This window comes from Odocoileus virginianus, chromosome 4, assembly GCF_023699985.2.
Source record: "Odocoileus virginianus isolate 20LAN1187 ecotype Illinois chromosome 4, Ovbor_1.2, whole genome shotgun sequence".
Taxonomy (NCBI): Eukaryota; Metazoa; Chordata; class Mammalia; order Artiodactyla; family Cervidae; genus Odocoileus; species Odocoileus virginianus.
Genome location: NC_069677.1, coordinates 36823352 through 36841210, shown reverse-complemented (window position 1 = coordinate 36841210; position 17859 = coordinate 36823352). Strand labels below are relative to the sequence as shown.

General features: G+C 39.4%; 1 protein-coding gene across 5 annotated transcripts in view; it reads right to left on the bottom strand.

The window, feature by feature from the left end:
• Positions 1–17859, bottom strand: part of PLD1 (phospholipase D1) — a 219010-nt gene that overhangs the window by 64974 nt on the left and 136177 nt on the right. For 4 of the 5 annotated variants that reach the window (XM_070466417.1, XM_070466419.1, XM_070466415.1 and 1 more), the window contains exons 15-19: positions 16875–17088; positions 16162–16275; positions 10574–10702; positions 9699–9817; positions 7857–7970 (exon numbers count right to left, since the gene is read on the bottom strand). In XM_070466417.1, coding sequence (XP_070322518.1) covers positions 7857–7970; positions 9699–9817; positions 10574–10702; positions 16162–16275; positions 16875–17088 — 690 coding nt within the window. The remainder of the gene's footprint in view (positions 1–7856; positions 7971–9698; positions 9818–10573; positions 10703–16161; positions 16276–16874; positions 17089–17859) is intronic. The other variant, XM_070466418.1, reaches the window with a different exon arrangement.

The following is a 17859-nucleotide window of genomic DNA, read 5'->3' as shown; positions in this document are numbered from 1 at the left end:
AAAGAATCTACCTGCAATACGGGAGACTGGGGTTCGATCCTTGGGTTGGGAAGATCCCCTGGAGAAAGGAATGGCAATCCATTGCAGTATTCTTGCCTGGGAAATCCCATGGACGGAAGAACCTGACAGGCTACAGTCCATGGGCTCACAGACTCAGACATGACTGAATGACTAACACACACACACACACACCCCTCCATCCTAAAATGTTATGAGCAAAGTTTATATACCACCCTTGGTGGTAATGTCCTAGTCTTGCCCTCATATCCAAACACCTTACACTTTCTTTACTTTCTCAGTTTCAAAAATATGTTCCTTCAAAGATTTAATAAACACATTCACATAAGATATAAATCAGGAGTGTCGAGCAAGGGTCAACTCAAAGGTCAAGTCTAATTGGTTCCAAGGGGCTTCCTGGACAGCTATGTTGAAAAGTGGATTTTTGGAACTTGACACATGGGGGAAGAAATCTGGGCTAATGGCGAATGGCAGCCAGGAGGGAAAGCACGAAGGTCACATATCTGCCATCTTTCCTGTGAAGGATAATGGTAAATGTTTTCCTTTTTAGAAGCAGTTAAATGTTTATAATAAGTACATTTGTAAGCCAAAAGAAGACCATTTTGTCATTAGCCCGCGGGAGAGCATAAATAAAGTAGAGGGAAGCCCCACCCCTGATGCCTATAAAACCATACAAGGTAGATGGTTACTTACACCCTAAGCAGGTTTAGCACCTTGTGTCTTATTGTCTGAATCCAAATCTGTATCATTTTCTCAAAATGAAAACTCATTTAACTTAAAAAAGTCATCATTTTTGGTTAAACTTGAACATATTCTTCAAGTAATACAGAAAAAAATTACTTGAGACTATTACTCATTTATTATGATTTTGATTAGCTAAAATCTGTCTTTCACCATAAGATAATTAAAAATATGAATTTCTCTTTTACTACTAAACCAGGGGCCCTACAGTTATGTACAAACCAACTCAACTGCTTTAAATGATTGATAATCTAGAAAATTTGTAAACAAATCTAGCCAGAAAACCAGACATTTTGATTGACTTACTTTTGTTTTAAATTTACAATTTACTCACTTCTTTTTTAACTGACCTGACCAACTTGTCTTAACATTTGTTTCAAACCAATGTAACTGAGACAAACCTCAAACTCCCCCTCACATACACAGAAATGTGGCTTATCTTGTTGCCCCAAGTATATTGAGAATCATATCTAACCCATGCTTTTCAAATCTCAAGTTTGAATACACAACTTTAAAGTACACGTATGCCCTTTTTTTTATAAAGGACATACTTCTAATTCTGTGCTTTAGCTTCAAGATTGTAACTAGAACCAGTCATTTTCCTTTGTACTATCTTCTATTTCTTGACTTAAAGGATAACCTTCTCTTTATCCATAAGCTCTAAACCCCTTACATGTAGTGGGCCTAAACTGAATATGTGGATTAAAATGCAGAAATCTCTTCTTGAAGGAAAACTTTCAAAACTTTCTTTGTATTTGTCCCTAGTTCCTGTTCTCTTACTGTAATGCTTTTATTCCCTAAAAATCCAGTACATATTTTAATTCCTTTTTATTTCTCTGAGCTCCCAAGTCAATCACAGAACAAAGTATGTTTTTTTTTTTTTTTTGTCTTTCATACAGAAGTTGGCCTCCATGCTGCAGCTCACAAGTGGCATGGGTCAGGAAGAGAAAATAAGTGATCAGATTATTGAGCCTCATTCTTCCAGTCTGTATTGAGAAGCACTGCAGGCAAGAAACTGCAGAAAATGACTGTGTTCAAGAATCTTCCTCAGACTACCAAATTCTTCCATTTTTTGGCCATGCTGCGCAGCTTGTGGAATCTTAGTTCTCTGACCAGGAATTGAACCTGGGACCTCTGCAGTGAAAGTATGGAGTCCTAGCCACTGGATCACAGGGAATTTCAAGTTCCTCCTTCTAAGAACCATTCACCTATAGTCAAGTGTCATCAACACACACATCACAGTATGTCATTATTCCAATAGGATGATCCTTTGACCTAAGCAATAGTGAAAAGTTAAAGTTGAGGGTGAAGGGATGGAAGAGAATATACTTTTTGAAGAACAAGACTTAAGGGGAGAGAAGTCCTAGGAAAAAATATATAGTTGAGGGCTCTTGGAAGCCAGAATGAAGCAAAAGGAGAACTGGGGCTGAATTTGGGTCAGCCACAAAGGATGATCTCAAAAGGCAAGCATGCCATGCAGCTTTGCCTTGCTGGGGCCCTTGGCGGTTGCAACCATCTTGGGGCTTAACGGAGACAGTCTCTCTGCTGAGCAGCTATGGCCTCGGGCTCTGGAGTCAGACTGCTAAAAATCCAGTCTCATCCTCTCCATTACTCACTGTGTTATTTTAACCTCTCAAAGCCTTAAGTCTCCTCATATGTAAAAATAAGGGGTCAAAGAGAACACAATTTATAGACTGGTAAGTATGAAATGAGATAATCCACAAATCAGTGCAATGCTGGACAAGGGTAAACATTCCCCGTTCATGTGGCTTCAGCCAGCCAAGACCCACAGCGACACGCACAGACGTCTTACTATATGAGGACCCGATCTGTAAATGGAAAACAGCTTCCAGGTTAAGAAACCTCCTTTGAAATGTCAAGTGGCTATTTTCCCCTCTTTCCTAGTATCTACTTTGTTCTATCAGCATACAAAACATTTTGCTGTTCTTTGAAACATTGATTCCTACACTGACATCCTTTGGAGTGTCATTTGGACATTTTCCCCAAGTGGAAGAGCAAATTCTTCCAGTCATATAATTGGAATGCCATTTACATTTGCCTGCATATATTGTTTCTTTTCTTTTAATAGAGAGATTGAAGACATGGCTCTAGTGGATTATTTCCCTCACTTTCGTAGGACTTCTTGGCAATGACTGTCTAAGAAATGACTCTTCTACTATAAGCTGCCCAATTTAATAAAAGGTATTATTCCATGTATCGATTCCACATTGATGCTAATTTGGCATCAAGCACTTTCTTTTATCTTAATAGACAGGTCAGATGTCTTCTGTCTTGGTCATTTATTATAAACGGCAATGATAGCATTCAGGGACCTATTTTGTTCTTTTTAGGGAGAAAACAAGTTCTTTCTATAAACTCTGTGCATAAGCAGTTTCAGAATCATCTTTCCTCCCACCCGCCTCCCCATGCCTTTTTTCTGCTATGTCTTGTCCAGGTGCTCTTGGCAAGCTTTGGGAACACACAGCACTGAGGGGAAACAACCGAGATTATTTAAGTGTCAGTGGAAGTAGCTGAAGTCAGATCTCAGGACTTTTTTTAGAAGCAGAAATTCATGCTGGTGGGGGCAGGTCTCCATTCTGCCTGCTGGAGCTCTAGTCCCCTTGGCTGGCTGTGTCAGTCTTCTCCAACAGCTGGAATTACCAGTAGTATGTGCCTCAGGGTGATTGGCCTTAATATTTTTGTGTTAAAAAATCAAATAACTGGGTTTTCTTCTGCAGATGAAAGAGCAGCATGAATTTCTTTACCTTATTGTATCCAATGTTCTTTTTCTCCATTTCAACATATATAGTACAAACAATATAAAGATTTTTGTATCCAGAACTACACTGTGACCCAGCCAGAGAAATGTCAACTTCTTCACTGCAAACTTTTGAAAACACTAGGGAATGCCTGAAGGTTGTAGCTAATACTGACATAGTTCAAACAAATATATTCTTCTAGCTGATTTGCATGGATTAATTTCTTTAACTATCACCTCAACCCTATGAAACAGGTACTATTCTGATCTCTGTTTTAAAGATGAAGGAAATGCATTCAGAGAGGTGAAATAATTGTCCCAAGGTTATACAGCTCATATGTAGTGAAACAGAAACTTGAATACAGTCTGACTCTAGAATCTGCCCCTTCCCCTTGCTGTATTACATCACTCCTTTTCAGTTATGTAAGCTTGTGGTCTCTAAACTACATTATGAACAACAAACTATGTTAAAAAAAAAAAAACTATGTTAAAATCAATGTTAAAAAGAATAAACCTAAGGAAGAATTTTATTAAATTTTTCAAATAGTCATTTGTCTATTGCCACATGGTAGCTGAGAGAGAGAGGTTTGAAAATATCACAACAGATTCTTTAAAAACTAAGTAGCCTCCTACATAGCCAGGTCCTAACTCCCTGCTATTTTCTGGATTCTCTGGAAAACCAAGGATTGGACTAGGCTATTGTCTTCAACCTCTAAGCACTAGACGTTCATAACTTGACAACAATGTCTAGAACAAGTCGAATAATGTTTACAGCCGGTAAGTAATGTGAAGTGAAACAGTGCTGTGGTCAGAACTTTACAGAAAAGGAGAAAAGGAGCAGTATAATTTCCTTCCTTTCCCTCAGCATCTGGTCCTCTCAGATTTTCCTGTCTTCAAAAAGACACACTTGTCTGGCCATGCCCACTGTTTTCACAACTGGAGTTATTTTGGCAGTTCCGAAAACATCTACTGGCAACCAGTGGATGTTTTGTGAGGTCTAAAGCTTTTAAACGATGGAGGAATCTTCTTTAAGAAAAAGAATACCAGTTTATAAATACAAAATTAGTGTATTCTAGGATTTATTATAGCAATCTCTTTACTTGTCTCCTTGTTTTCATTCTCTTTCTAGTATTGTGCGTTTTCACATGTATAAATTTTAGGTCTCAAAGTGTGTTTGTTTGGAAAAATTGAAATAGACATGTCACAAATGAGAGACCCTACATCAGTTAAGCTTGGGAAATGCACATAATATATTTAGTCTTAGTGATTCCATGATGTACACACCAGCATCACAAAGGCACTGAGAAGTCTTATTTTAAAAATCTGCAAAAACTTATCTGTCCATGGAAACCTTTTTTTGTGGAATAGCTACTAGCATTTTACAGGCAAAACCCAATTTGGGAAACTCTGATCTAGGTTCAGTTCAGTTCAGTCACTCAGTTGTGTCTGACTCTTTGCAACCCCGTGGACTGCAGCACACCAGACTTCCCTGTCCATCGCCAACTCCTGGAGCTTACACAAATTCATGTCCATAGAGTTGGTGATGCCATCCAACCATCTCATCCTCTGCCTTCATAAAACATTCATATATCATGTTTCCTCCCAGATGACCAAAAAAAGCCCACAGTTCAATAATTCCTCCATGATCAGGTTGAAATGAACAAGACCAACACTTCAGGGCACTCCCAATCTGGCCATGTGCTCTCTGAGCCTTATTTACTACCTCTTCAAGAGCAAATGGTTTGCTGTAGTGGGGGGTACCCACTCTTATTCTTTAGAGGGGGTACCCAGCTCTGTCCCTCCCATTCACCAACCGCTCACGCCACACTGGTCTGCATTCTCAAGACTTGCATTTGTCCTAAACCACAACTCGCCTTGTTAACTCAGTTCTTTAACGTTAGAGCTTTCTCTCTCCCGGCTAACTCTTTTCCAACAGGAGGCAAAGAACTCCTTTTGTCTCCTTCCTCGGTATCCATGTGTGCACTGATGATCTGGCTGTACAAAAAGATGGCCCTTGAAAGGCATAGACTGACTGAGTAAATGAATTAATGAGTCAGTGATTAATGAGTCAGCCTTGGTAAACTCCAGGCTGCCTGGGCACTCAGGGATGAACATGAGTATATAAGAAGAGGTCACTGATCTAGCTCCATTTCTACCACAACATCCCATGATACAGAGAAGGTGAACCAGGGCAGGCGCTTGGTAGGATGGACAGGCAGATCATCTGTCTGTCTCATCAGGGCAGCAGGATGACAATATGTAAAACAGGGCTTGCACCAAAGGCATCAGAAGACATATGTATATGCAAACACTAGGATATAACATCTTCTGCTAATCATAACAATACACAATGCCCAGCATTCTCTTTTCAACAGCTGCTTAATTAGTATCTGCTAACTTTGGTAAGTTGATCACTGAGCCAATTTTAATGCCATCTCAAATATTAAATTAAACTCTCTTGTTTTCTTAATATCAAGGCTCCTATTTTATCTTATAGGTAACTTTTTTCCCTCTAAGTAGAATAAAATTAAATACGTTCATAAAATATTCATTAATTTACATATGAGTGCAAATCTATCTGTGCTTCTAAGTTTAAATTAGCTTTCTCCTTTAGCCTGGGATGACTGACTATTTGCTGTAGATAATTCTCTTAAGTGGTTTATCTTCTTGATTGTTCTACTATTTGATCTATGGTTTGAAATGTCTTTTTATTTCTTATATACACACACCTCTACTTGCGCATAGTACAAAGTAACTAACGCAGACATTTCATTTATTTTGTTTAGGTGTTAGAATCCATGTCCAAATTATAAAAATCCATAATAGTAATTTTAGCAGCAGACTACTGCATCTTTATTTAAACAATAGTTTTAAAAAATTTGGTGTGTGTATTTATTGTGAAATGATTAGCACAAGTTAGTTAACATCCATAACTTCACATATTTACAAAATTTTTTTCTTGCGATAAGAACTTTTAAGCTGTATTCCGTGGAAAGTGAAAAGTGAAAGTGTTAGTCCCTTGGCTGTGTCTCACTCATTGTAACCCCATGGACTGTAGCCTGCCAGGCCCCTCTGTCCATGGGATCCTCTAGGCAAGAACACTGGAGTGGGTTGCCATGCCCTTCTCCAGGGGATCTTCTCAACCCAGGGATCGAACCTGGTTCTGCACTGCGGTCTTCCCTGGTGGCTAGGCGGTAAAGAATCTGCCTGCGATGCAGGAGACCCAGGTTTGAGCCCTGGGTTGGGAAGAGCCCCAGGAGGAGGGCATGGCAACCCACTCCAGTGTTCTTGCCTAGAGGATCCCATGGACAGAGGGGCCTGGCAGGCTACAGTCCATGGGGTTGCAGAGTCAGACACAACTGAAGCGATTAAGCAGCAGGAGCAGCTCCTGCATTGCAGGTGGGTTCTTCATCATCTGAGCCACCGGGGAAGCCCTGTGCTCCCTTAGCAACTGTCAAACAACACAGTGTTGTTAACGACAGTCACCACGTTGTACAGTACATCCCGAGGACTTTTAATTCAGAGTAAAACTGGAAGTCTGTACTTTTGACCACTGTCACCCACTTCTCAACCCCTCCCACTCCACCCTTTGCCTCTGGCAAACACCAATCTGTTCTGTACTTAAACAATACTTTTGATGCAGATGGTGATGACATTGAACAAAAGGCAATGCCAAGGTGGCCAACCCTAGATCTGTCCCTGCGTGATCTCAAGATATTTGAGCTGGAGTTGGTCCAGGGAGCAGATTGGGTAACAATGGACAGGACAAGGATTTCAAGCTCCAGCTCTACTGAAAACCCTCAATGACCCTGAGCAAGTCTCAAATTTTCACTGGGTTTTAATTTTCCTATTTGTAATTTGAGAACGTTGGACTTCATGTGGTCGAATTTTGCGCCTCTAATAAGCAAACTTCTCATCCTTTTAAAAGTGCCTCTAAAAGGTATTTGGTTAATTAAGGAACTAAAATTACGTTGAACTATAGCTTCCAAGATGCTAAGTTTCAACCAAATTCCTGGTACTTCACTAGTATCAGTCCCAGGGTTACGAGGTATCATGTTGCTAGAGTCAATTCAGAAGGACTTAAAAGACAAGCCACTCCTTGACTGGCTTTTTCTAAAGACATGTATTTATTACATTTATATAAGAGTTTTAAAAAGAGGATAAATTTTAAAAAAAGATAAATTGAATATATTTAAAATTGAAAATACTAAATTTTAAAAGGTCTATTCAGATTTGTTCTGGAGTTGTCTGCTTTAAAAAACTTGAAGCCAATAGGCATTTAGTCCATATGAATGATTGTACCCAGTAGCATTTCATGAAAAACAAAACCCAAACTTACCTGTACATTAGCATGGACAGATCCAGGCACTTGGTATTTCAACTCGTGGGCTGTTGTTTGAGATTTTGGAAGCAGAAAAGGATAAGAAAGGGACCGATATTTTGGTTTCATAATCTAAAATAAAGAGAAACAGGTAAAAAAGATTCAAATGAAAAAATAATTCTGGTCTTCTACTTTGTGATTCTAAAAGATATACAGGTTCATTTGAAAAAGAAAAATAAATATTAACAGTGGGTGTTTCTAGCTGAAGAGACAACAGATTATTTATTTATGTTTTCTGTTTCCCAGAGGCAGAAAACTCCTTTGTTCCTTCTTTTACCTTTTGGAGTGAGCACTGAAAGTGAAAGTCAAAGTCCAACTCATTGCGACCCCATGGACTATACAGTCCTTGGAATTCTCCAGGCCAGAATACTGGAGTGGGTAGCCATTCCCTTCTCCAGGGGATCTTCTCAACCCAGGGATTGAACCCAGGACTCCTGCATTGCAGGCAGATTCTTTACCAGCTGAGCCAATAGGCAAGCCCAAGAATACTGGCCTGGGTAGCCTCTCCCTTCTCCAGGGGGTCTTCCTGATCCAGGAATCAAACCAGTGTCTCCTGCATTGCAGGCAGGATCTTTCCCAATTGAGCTATTGCTTCGTATTTTTAAAGAAAAGTTAAATATAACCTAGAGCTGTAGAAGTATACAATTGCAAAATGGGATTATTTTATAAACTGATTTTTTTACTATGCTGTCGGTATCTCTTAACAGCAATAAATGGTATAGGTTATTTTTAAAACAACTTCACAGTAAAATGTCATGGAACAATCATAATTTGTTTAATAAAGTTCTATTAATGAAGATTTCAGTTATTTCTCATTTTATATGAATTATTAGATACAATGTCAAAATAAATTACTTACTGAAAAACTTCTTTAGCTTAAATACCTGAAATTGATTTTCTGAGTCAAAGGTTACATACTTTTAAAACTTTTTTGCAATTATACCAGTTTATCCTCCCAGGAGTAGGGTATAAGAGCATCAAACATCCTGAATCCAATTGTGGGTTTCTGCAGTGTATTTAACTTTGCCAGTCCAATAGGTTAAAAATAATATCCCTTTATTTATTCCTGCATTCACCTCTAAATTCTTGTTAAAAATATTTCCACTATTTCTAAGAGCTCCCATTAACTGTTTATAATGTAAATTAAGTGGAAAATAAGGTGACACTCTAAGTTAACAAAACTAAATTATTTCCCAAATTATCTCCAAACTATAGGGAAGAAGTGCCTCATCGCCATTTAAAATAAATAAAAGGGAATCTTAATAATAACAAGACGATAGGCACTTAACTTACGAGTATTAGGTCAAATTCTTATAAGTAATGAAGGCGTCTTATGAAAGAAGACAAAATCTGGAGGAAAGAGAAGTAGCTCCATCTTCTCATATTGCTCACTTTGCTCAGAACTGCCTCTCAGAAGCCTGTGCCAACATGGATCCCGGGCAGTGCCAGGATTGCAAGGACTTGAAAGCTGCAGCTCTCACATGAACAAGGGTCCCATTCCTGCTATAGTAGCTCAGCAGCCCTCCACGTGACTATCAACCCAGCCAAGATGCTTAAACTGGGAGTCCCAGGTTAATGGTTAAACCATAGTCTGTGACGTTAGCACCATCCCTCTGCCCTCTGAATTATTTGTGGAGGAAAAGTTCAGGAACTTTTTTTTTTCCTCTTTTGTCCAGAGTCCCAGGTGCTCTAAGAACCAGCCACTCAACAGTGGGTAAAGTGGCACAGATGTGGCCACGTCAGCCCCTTCACGCCTCCTCTTCCCGGCCTGTCTGAATGATGCTAAAACCACCCACGTACCTTCGTGAAGTTCCAGCGCTGGATGAAGTGACGGGCCACGTCGCGAGCTGCCTTCCCGTGGACTGCAGAGGCTATGTCATGCCATGGCATCCGGGGGGTGGAGTGCCTGTCAATGAAATCTGCCCAGGTGCACCAGGCAAGGATCCAGACTAACTTCTGTGCCCACAAAGCACAAGCCATCTGACCCTAGCTCTGACCCCAACTATGATACATAAAAAAAAAAAAAAAAAACATGGTGATGTCCACCATATGTATATTTCTTGACTTGGATAGAATAATACCTTTATAGCCAAGGGAAGCATAGGTCTCACATTGAGGAACATAGTATCCCTATGCACTCTCCCAATATGAAGTTTTCATTCCACGATTAGATAATCACCGAGCAAGGCAGATGTGAGTTGGTACAAATTATCTAAAGATATAAACGTGATATTACATTTTTCTCTTCTACTCTGTTGAAATAATGTCAAGCTAATGTGGACTGCCATTTCTAGTTCCTGTTCAGTGTGCAAGCACTTAGATGATCTGAAATGTGTTATTTTAATGTTGGAAGATGAAGATGATAAACAGAAAAAAGGAGATCATCAAAGGAAGGGAAACATCTCCTGGAGAATTACAGATTATGAGGCCTAAAATATGACTATATGCAACCTGGAGATTTCAAACAAGTAGGCTATATTTCATTTTCTTTTCTTACTATATTCACAAGGAAAAACCCTTAAGTATATGACTAAATCATGGTCTCCAACGTTTCACCAAATGTTCAAAACAAAATAAAACAAAACAAGATATTAGATCATGCACATGCATACTTGTTGAAATACCAACAAGGAAAAGACAAAATATGCACAGCCACCCACTACCATGGTACTCACCAGCAAAAGGTTTATCGAGTTGAACCCAGTCTTTGAAGACGAAATTGCAGTAGTCTTTTCCGTGCCAGAATCTGGTTTCCCCATGGAGCTCTCCCACACGTGTCTGTACACTTCGGAGGGAGGCTGTGTCTGTAAATGCAGCAAGACTCACTCAAAGGCTGTGGTTCAGGTGGGCCCCAGAGAGGGAGGCTCACCTCTCATTTATTAACACCTAAACACTTCCTAACTTTTCTTCTTAAGCCTCATAACAAGGGCGGCATGGGTTCGTTCCATCTGAGGCTGTGGGCTGGCTGTGGGCTGAGTAGTTGGGGCTGTAACCAGGTTCATCATTTGACAATGAAATTTAACAGTTTTATTCTCATCATCTATCAGATCACTGGCAGAATGGATCACAGGGTTAAGTTGCTGGGAGACAGCAGTAAAGCCAGGTCTGCTGGAGGAACATGAGATGCCGAGGCCATAATGAAGTCATGTTCTTCTTTTTGCTCAACCAATATGGTGCACATCTAATGTGTAATGCTTGTCTCTTGCATTTCAAAATGCAAGAACCTCAAATTTGCAGACAGCGGTGTTCTAGCCCTGGAATTGACTAGTTAAGTGACACTGAGCTTCACCCTTTTGGGTCAGAAATCCTTTATGTACAAAAGGAAGAATTTGGCCCAGCTACCATCTAAGATCTTTTGGGCTCTAACATTCTATATTTCTATAAATATAAATGACATCCATACAATATCATAACAATAGAAGAAGCTTACAATCACATGGGTGCAAAAGCAGCATCTACTGCAGTATTTCACAAAGAGCTGTGTCAGGACCATTTTACTTAAGGGTAAATATGTTAACTTAAATAGTTTGTACATTTATGGGATATGCTGATCACAAAGACAGCTAAGCAGGGAAACTAGCAGAACTACAAATCACAAAATGCAGCGCTTGGCACAAAAGAGACACTTAACCATCAGACATTGGATGCAAAACATTTGTTGAACGAATAAATGGTACCACATACAGAAGTCAGAGTGAATACCGGACTGGTCCCCCTACCACCACGCTGCCCCAGATGTGTACTTCCAAAAATGCAGATTCCTTATTTAAAAGCCTTCTAGGATGACTTGCCCATAGGGGGTCAAATCCTCAGGGTTTCGTGTGCAGAGACAGCTCTTCTTAAACTGCTGCCAATCTCTCTTTCTCATCCTCATTTTCCCCACACAACCCAGGCCCCAGGTACACCACCGTTCTCACTGATTGTGACAGACCTTGTCTGTCATGCAGCCAGCACATGATTCCTTCAGCCTGGAATGTTCTTCCCACCCTCTTGGTCTGACCTCCTCCTCATCCTTCAAGAGCCACATTAGCTGTCACCTGTCCTAGAGCTACTCCCCGTATCCCAGCAGGGAGAGGCTGTGGAACCACTCATAGTTGCGCACCCCAGGGCCCTGACTCTGTGACCCATCTGTCCCTCCCTGTTCGCCACTCACTCATCTATAAACTCAGGGGTGGGGAGTGCATCCCTTCGGTGCCTGGTATAGCTCCTGGCATTCAGTAGGCAATCAATAAATAAATTGCAGAGTGAAAATTTTTAAACAATCACGATGCACTCTGCTAGTATTCTATCTCAAACTGAATAATTAACCTCCAAAGTTATTGACATTTTCTGTAAAAGAAAAATGTCTTGAACTACTAACAATGAACAAAATTATATAATATTAAAAATTAGAATTCTATTCATTTCTCCTAGTGATTTATTTTCCTTTTCTCTGAAACTGAAAGGCCAAAGTACTGGTAGATCTATTTGCTCACCTATAGGCTCTTTATAGTAAGCATGGCACTTTATTAAAAAAAAAAAAAACTATAAAAAGGGAATAAAGAGAAGACAAATAGCAGGTCAATTCCAAAGTAAAATTAAAAAATATATACAAAATTTGTTTTCATCAGTTTAGAGACTTTGGGCTAAATTTCTACATATATGCACATATACTTGTTTAAAAATTAACTTTCACCTAATAATCTGTTTTGACAAGAAAAACAAAGCAAATTCTTAGTTTCAGAAAATGATCTTGAATTGAATTCAGATTGCTGCTAATTGAATTCAGTCTGCTCATAATTCAAATTTGGTTTTGGTCATGGCCTAAACCAGTGCAAATTAATCAGGGTCCTCCTCAGAACCAATGAAACACTAAGGCTAAGCAGAACCAAATCTTGCCAATAGGATATTTCCCCCTGCTGAATCACTAAGGCACTAAGTTAGTAAAAATTTAATCCCAACACTTGTCTACTATTTAATAGATAATAAGCTCTTTGAGAGCAAAAATAAGTGTTATACAATGTACCACTGCATCCTGAGAATGGAGTTGAGAAATGACTTGACTTGCCATTCATTCTCCCTTATGATTAAATATCTGAGTTTGAAACATTTGCCTCAACTAAATGACAAGAATTATCTTCCCCATTAGCCATCTATTAAATCATGCTTAACAGGAAATCATCAGCAAACAATTACTGAATACAAAAAGAGTAAAATTCAACCCTTTTAAAATGACTGTATCAAGCAAACAACGCGTTTGAAATTCTCCCTCTTGCAACATAATTTTGAGAGGGAAAAAAATCTTGAGGATGGCGGACTGATTTTGGATTAAAATATATACTATAGAAATCTATCATAGTTACTAGTCACATTTAGGATGAGCTGATTTTACTCCACTTTTTTCTACTTAAAAACATGCAATGATCTTGTGTGCACACTCTACGGATTTCCACACATCACCAGTAAGGTTCACTTGGAGCCCCATTCAGAGCGGCCTTTTGCATTCAAGTGAAACATTGCAGAGAAGCTAACCCAGGTCATACTTTCAGGAAAGGAAGTTATTAACTCAAGCAAACATTCAGTTTCAAACTTATGCTGAAGAGTCACTCTATGCTTAATTTGGGTTTCTAGTCCCAGAATTAAGACAATAAAGTTTAATTCATTACATGATTTAAATGTAGAGCTGTGATCTTTGAACTTCCTTCTCCATTAATAGTAGAACCTTAGTTTTTTTCCCCCAAAACAAATTCACATAGCAGTCCAATATATAAAATGATGTAAGTGGGATTTTTCTGGTTGAAGTAGGTAGCAATAAAAGTAGGAGGGGCCCAGGTCTTCAGTAGTGTCCTCAAAGCTCCCTGAGAAACACCAGGATTTAAGGAACAGACTTGGTAAAGCACTGCTCCAGAAGAACTCAACTATTCTTTGGCTTTGCTTTTTAAGTAAGTGAAATTTTTTTCATATTAAAAAGCTAAATCGGTAACTTAACATAGTTAATGGAAAGAGTCCTCTTGGTCCATGTCCACTCTGTCACCTCCACTTCAGGATGTATTCAGTACCTGCCTGGTCACGATCTGCCACCCCTGTCTGCTCTGAAGAATAAGCTTGTAAAAAATGTTCATCAGATCTTGTCTGGCCTTTGCTCAAGACCAGCTGATGACTTCCTTTTTCTACTCAAAGGATAAGGTAAAATTCTGTAATCTACTCAACCCTGTCCAACTTTGCTCCTATCATTATCCCAGCCCTCCCAACTTCAGCCATGGAAGTCTCCTATCCCCTCCTGTCTCACAGTCTACACTGCCTGGCCTCCCTCACCAAAGACATTCTCTTATCCTACTTCTCTCCTTTTTGATCTTTGTCGAAAACTCATCTCAGTGGAAAAGCATTCTCTGACTCCCTCCTCATATAAAACAGTCACTCCTTACCTCTGCCCTTTCTCTCTTCCCCTGTTCTATCATTCTGCGTGATAACTCATACCACCTGATACGCTGTGTTTGATGGTCTATTTCTATATATAATTCCCATCCTCACTTTCCAACTAGATAACTGAATTTCATTTGTGTTGTTCATCCCATCCCTAGTACCCAGAACAATGCTGACATATTACAGGAGTTCAGTAAGTACTTATTTAATGAACAAATGAGTCATACACATTTAGTTTTGTATTCCCACTTACAATTCTTAATGATTGTGCAATTCCATCAAGAGAATGGATTGCTAATCATGTTCTAGAACCATCCTCCATCCTCTCTTAGATATTTAGGGTGTTTACTTTTTTCCCCCTCTTCCTCTCTCTAAAAAAAAAAACAAAAAAACAAAAAAACACTGCATTGGATGTGTATCCAGTTTATTAAAGAGAGGATTTCCATCAATGCCTAAAAACAACCATATTGCTGTCTCCAGTTCATGACTGTGGGAATCACCCCCTCAGTCTGCTATCAGCCTGAATTACTTATTATATTCTGCACCCAGCTTGCATCTTCTTTTCTACTTGCCTTCAATCCTGTTGTCAGCAATACTAACATTCAGTCCCCTCATTGCTCCATCTTAACTTCAGTCCTAACACAGCAAAGCTACATGCTGGAATTATGAAGCAATATCTGGGCCTATTTGTAACCCTTATCTTTAAAGTCTGCCCCTGCATCCATCCCTCACCTGGCTCTCTGGACCTTCCAGTGCCCTGTCTCAGGGCTATGCCACTCTACGGAGCACAGGAGTTACTGTGAGCTCTCCCTGAATCCACACAAGCATCGAGGACTAGCTGTATGCTAAACCAATAAAATGTCTCCCCATATATGCTCTTCTCCATATTTTAATGGTATCAGTGTTGTTGCGATTTATGATATGCAAATGGATTTAACAGTTATATTGGTGCTTTAGTTCACTATAAACAGTCAATCACTTTAACAACTGCAGGGTCCCCAGACTAAAGAATGCTGGAACCACTGCCCAAGGTCCAGCTTAGAGTTCAGGGTCATTAGCTCCTAACAGCCACAAGTGACTCACTTCCAGCCATGCTTGCTGGGCTCCATCTCAGTCATCTCCTAAACAGTACACAGAACTGTGGCCTTGAGAATTTAACCAAAAGGTCCTGCTTCGGTCATCTGCATTTCTGCTAAATCACAAATCTGACTCATGATTTCTAGGTGGCTGAGAAAATGGAACTTCACTGGGCACGTCACTTATCATCTCTAAACCTTCATTTGTAACAAGAAGATAACACTATTATAACCAAGCACCACAAGTGTTCCCGGCAGTGAGGGCACATGATAAAAGCTATCTTATATTTTACTGCGGTTGCTATTTACTATGATGATTGTGTGCATGCATGCTAAGTCGTTACGGTGGTGTCCAATTCTTTGTGACCCGATGGACTGTAGCCTGCCAGACCTCTCTGTCCATGGAATTCTCCAGGCAAGAATACTGGAGTGGGTTGCCATACTCTCCTCCAGGGGATCTTCCCAACCCAAGGATCAAACCCGCATCTCTTATGTCTTCTGCATTGGCAAACGGGTGTTTTACCACTGGAGACACCTGGGATGCCCATTATTTGTCCCTATATCTGATCTGTTGCCAAATCTCTCTTCATTCCCACCACATTTTAGGCCCTGATTAATTTATTCGAGTACCTCGTTCTTACAAAAGCTTATCAGATCATCATTTCTAATAATACGTGCAGGGTAAAAACTGTGAGGACAGAGAGGCAATCCAGAAGCACAGTCACTCTGCTCATGCAGCAAAAGCTGAAGCCTATGGAGATTCTGGCACTTCACATATCACTTACCAATGTTAGGTCTAGTAAGCCCCTGCTCAGACTCACTGGAAGAGCGAAAGAGTTTCAAGTGGGGCTTTAAACCATGGATTAAATTCTGACGACTCCTACAGTGATTACAATAACCTGGAGAAAGTTGAGAGTTCTTTTTTTACAAAGATATATATATATATATATAAATATATACACACACACATGAAGTTTTCTAAACCGGAAAGCAGGTTCTATCATTTTTAAAAGTAGGCAAGGCTATAAAATCAGTCACAAATTCTGTGCCACAGAAACTGTAGTGTTTTAAAGACAAATCTGAAAAGAATAGCAAATGTACATGATGTAGACAATCTGATGTTTGAGGACAAAAGATTGATGTATTTCTGGACAGGAGGAGAAATGCAATCTCTGCTATGACAAGTTTATGAAGTACACCTAATACTTTTCCTCCATAATTTGGCATTAGTTTAGAAACGCTTAGTCATTCTGTGACCATTAGAAGCATGAATTGTGCGTGTTATGAGTACTGATGTGAATAAAACAATAAATCTCCTCTACAATGAGTCAAACAGAGCCCCAAAATGGTATGAGACTGAATAGGATGATATAATGACTTTTAAGCATTGCTTGCTTGACTCCACTATAGGTATCATGGTTCTGCAAACAGGTGTCCCGTGTCTGGCCATGGAGGAACAGAGTCGTGGAGATAAACTCCAGGACAGACGATGACTTACTGGAGGCGCTGTCGATGCTGCTGATGCTGTCTGTGTCATGTAGATGGTGTCTGTGCAGCTGCCTGTAGAGACTGAATTTGGAGAACTTGCTGGGCTTTCCTATTCCTTTCAGTTTTGAATTTGCATCATCCGGAGACTTCAGGATGGGCAGATCTTTATCAGATTCGCTTTTATCTTTGAGGCATAAGGATTCCATAGACTCTGTTGTTTCAGCCTGAGAAAATTATTAAAAAAAAATAAAGAGAAATGAAAAGAAACTGTATAATATATGTTGCCATGTGGCCTTTTAATTCCAGTTTAAAGTTTACACGTTCCAGTTTAAAGTTTACACGTGTTGCTGGCTCCCTAAAAGACACACAATAATGTATGTGAGGTCATCTGCAGGGCAGTGGGGGGACTCTTGTGAGCTGTTTAAAGACTTTCAAAGGGACACCAGGAAGTCCATTACAGTTCCTCTTTCACTGCATCAAATTCTTGCAATTTTATGCCAATTAGCTTTTCAGTTTCAGATATAATTACATGAGTTATACTCACTGATAAACATTAAGCAAGTGATGATTTTTCTGTCAATTATTTCCCCCTTTACCTTTCCACTAAATCTCTATTTTCCCAGAAAAGTCACCAAGATATACAGCAGAAAAATAAGATGGAGGCCATCAAATTTTTAATAAGTGTATTGATATTTTGGCAACCATCTGAGTTGAAATAATAAGTACATGAATATAGGCGTACAGAGATTTTGGCAGTTCTTGATTTGAAAGGTACTTTGAGGAGTTATTAACCTCCTGCTTTCAAACAGAATTCTCTAAATGTCTCCAGACTGACTTATCCTGTTTTCATATGTCTGTAAGAAGGAAAATTTCAAAAACCTTGGCAGCAACTTGTAATAAGGCTGCTTAGTTAAAGTCCAATTGTGCTGCACATTTTTATGAACTTCTTTTTCCCCAAATAGGAATTAAATCTTTAATTTAAATGGAAACCCAAG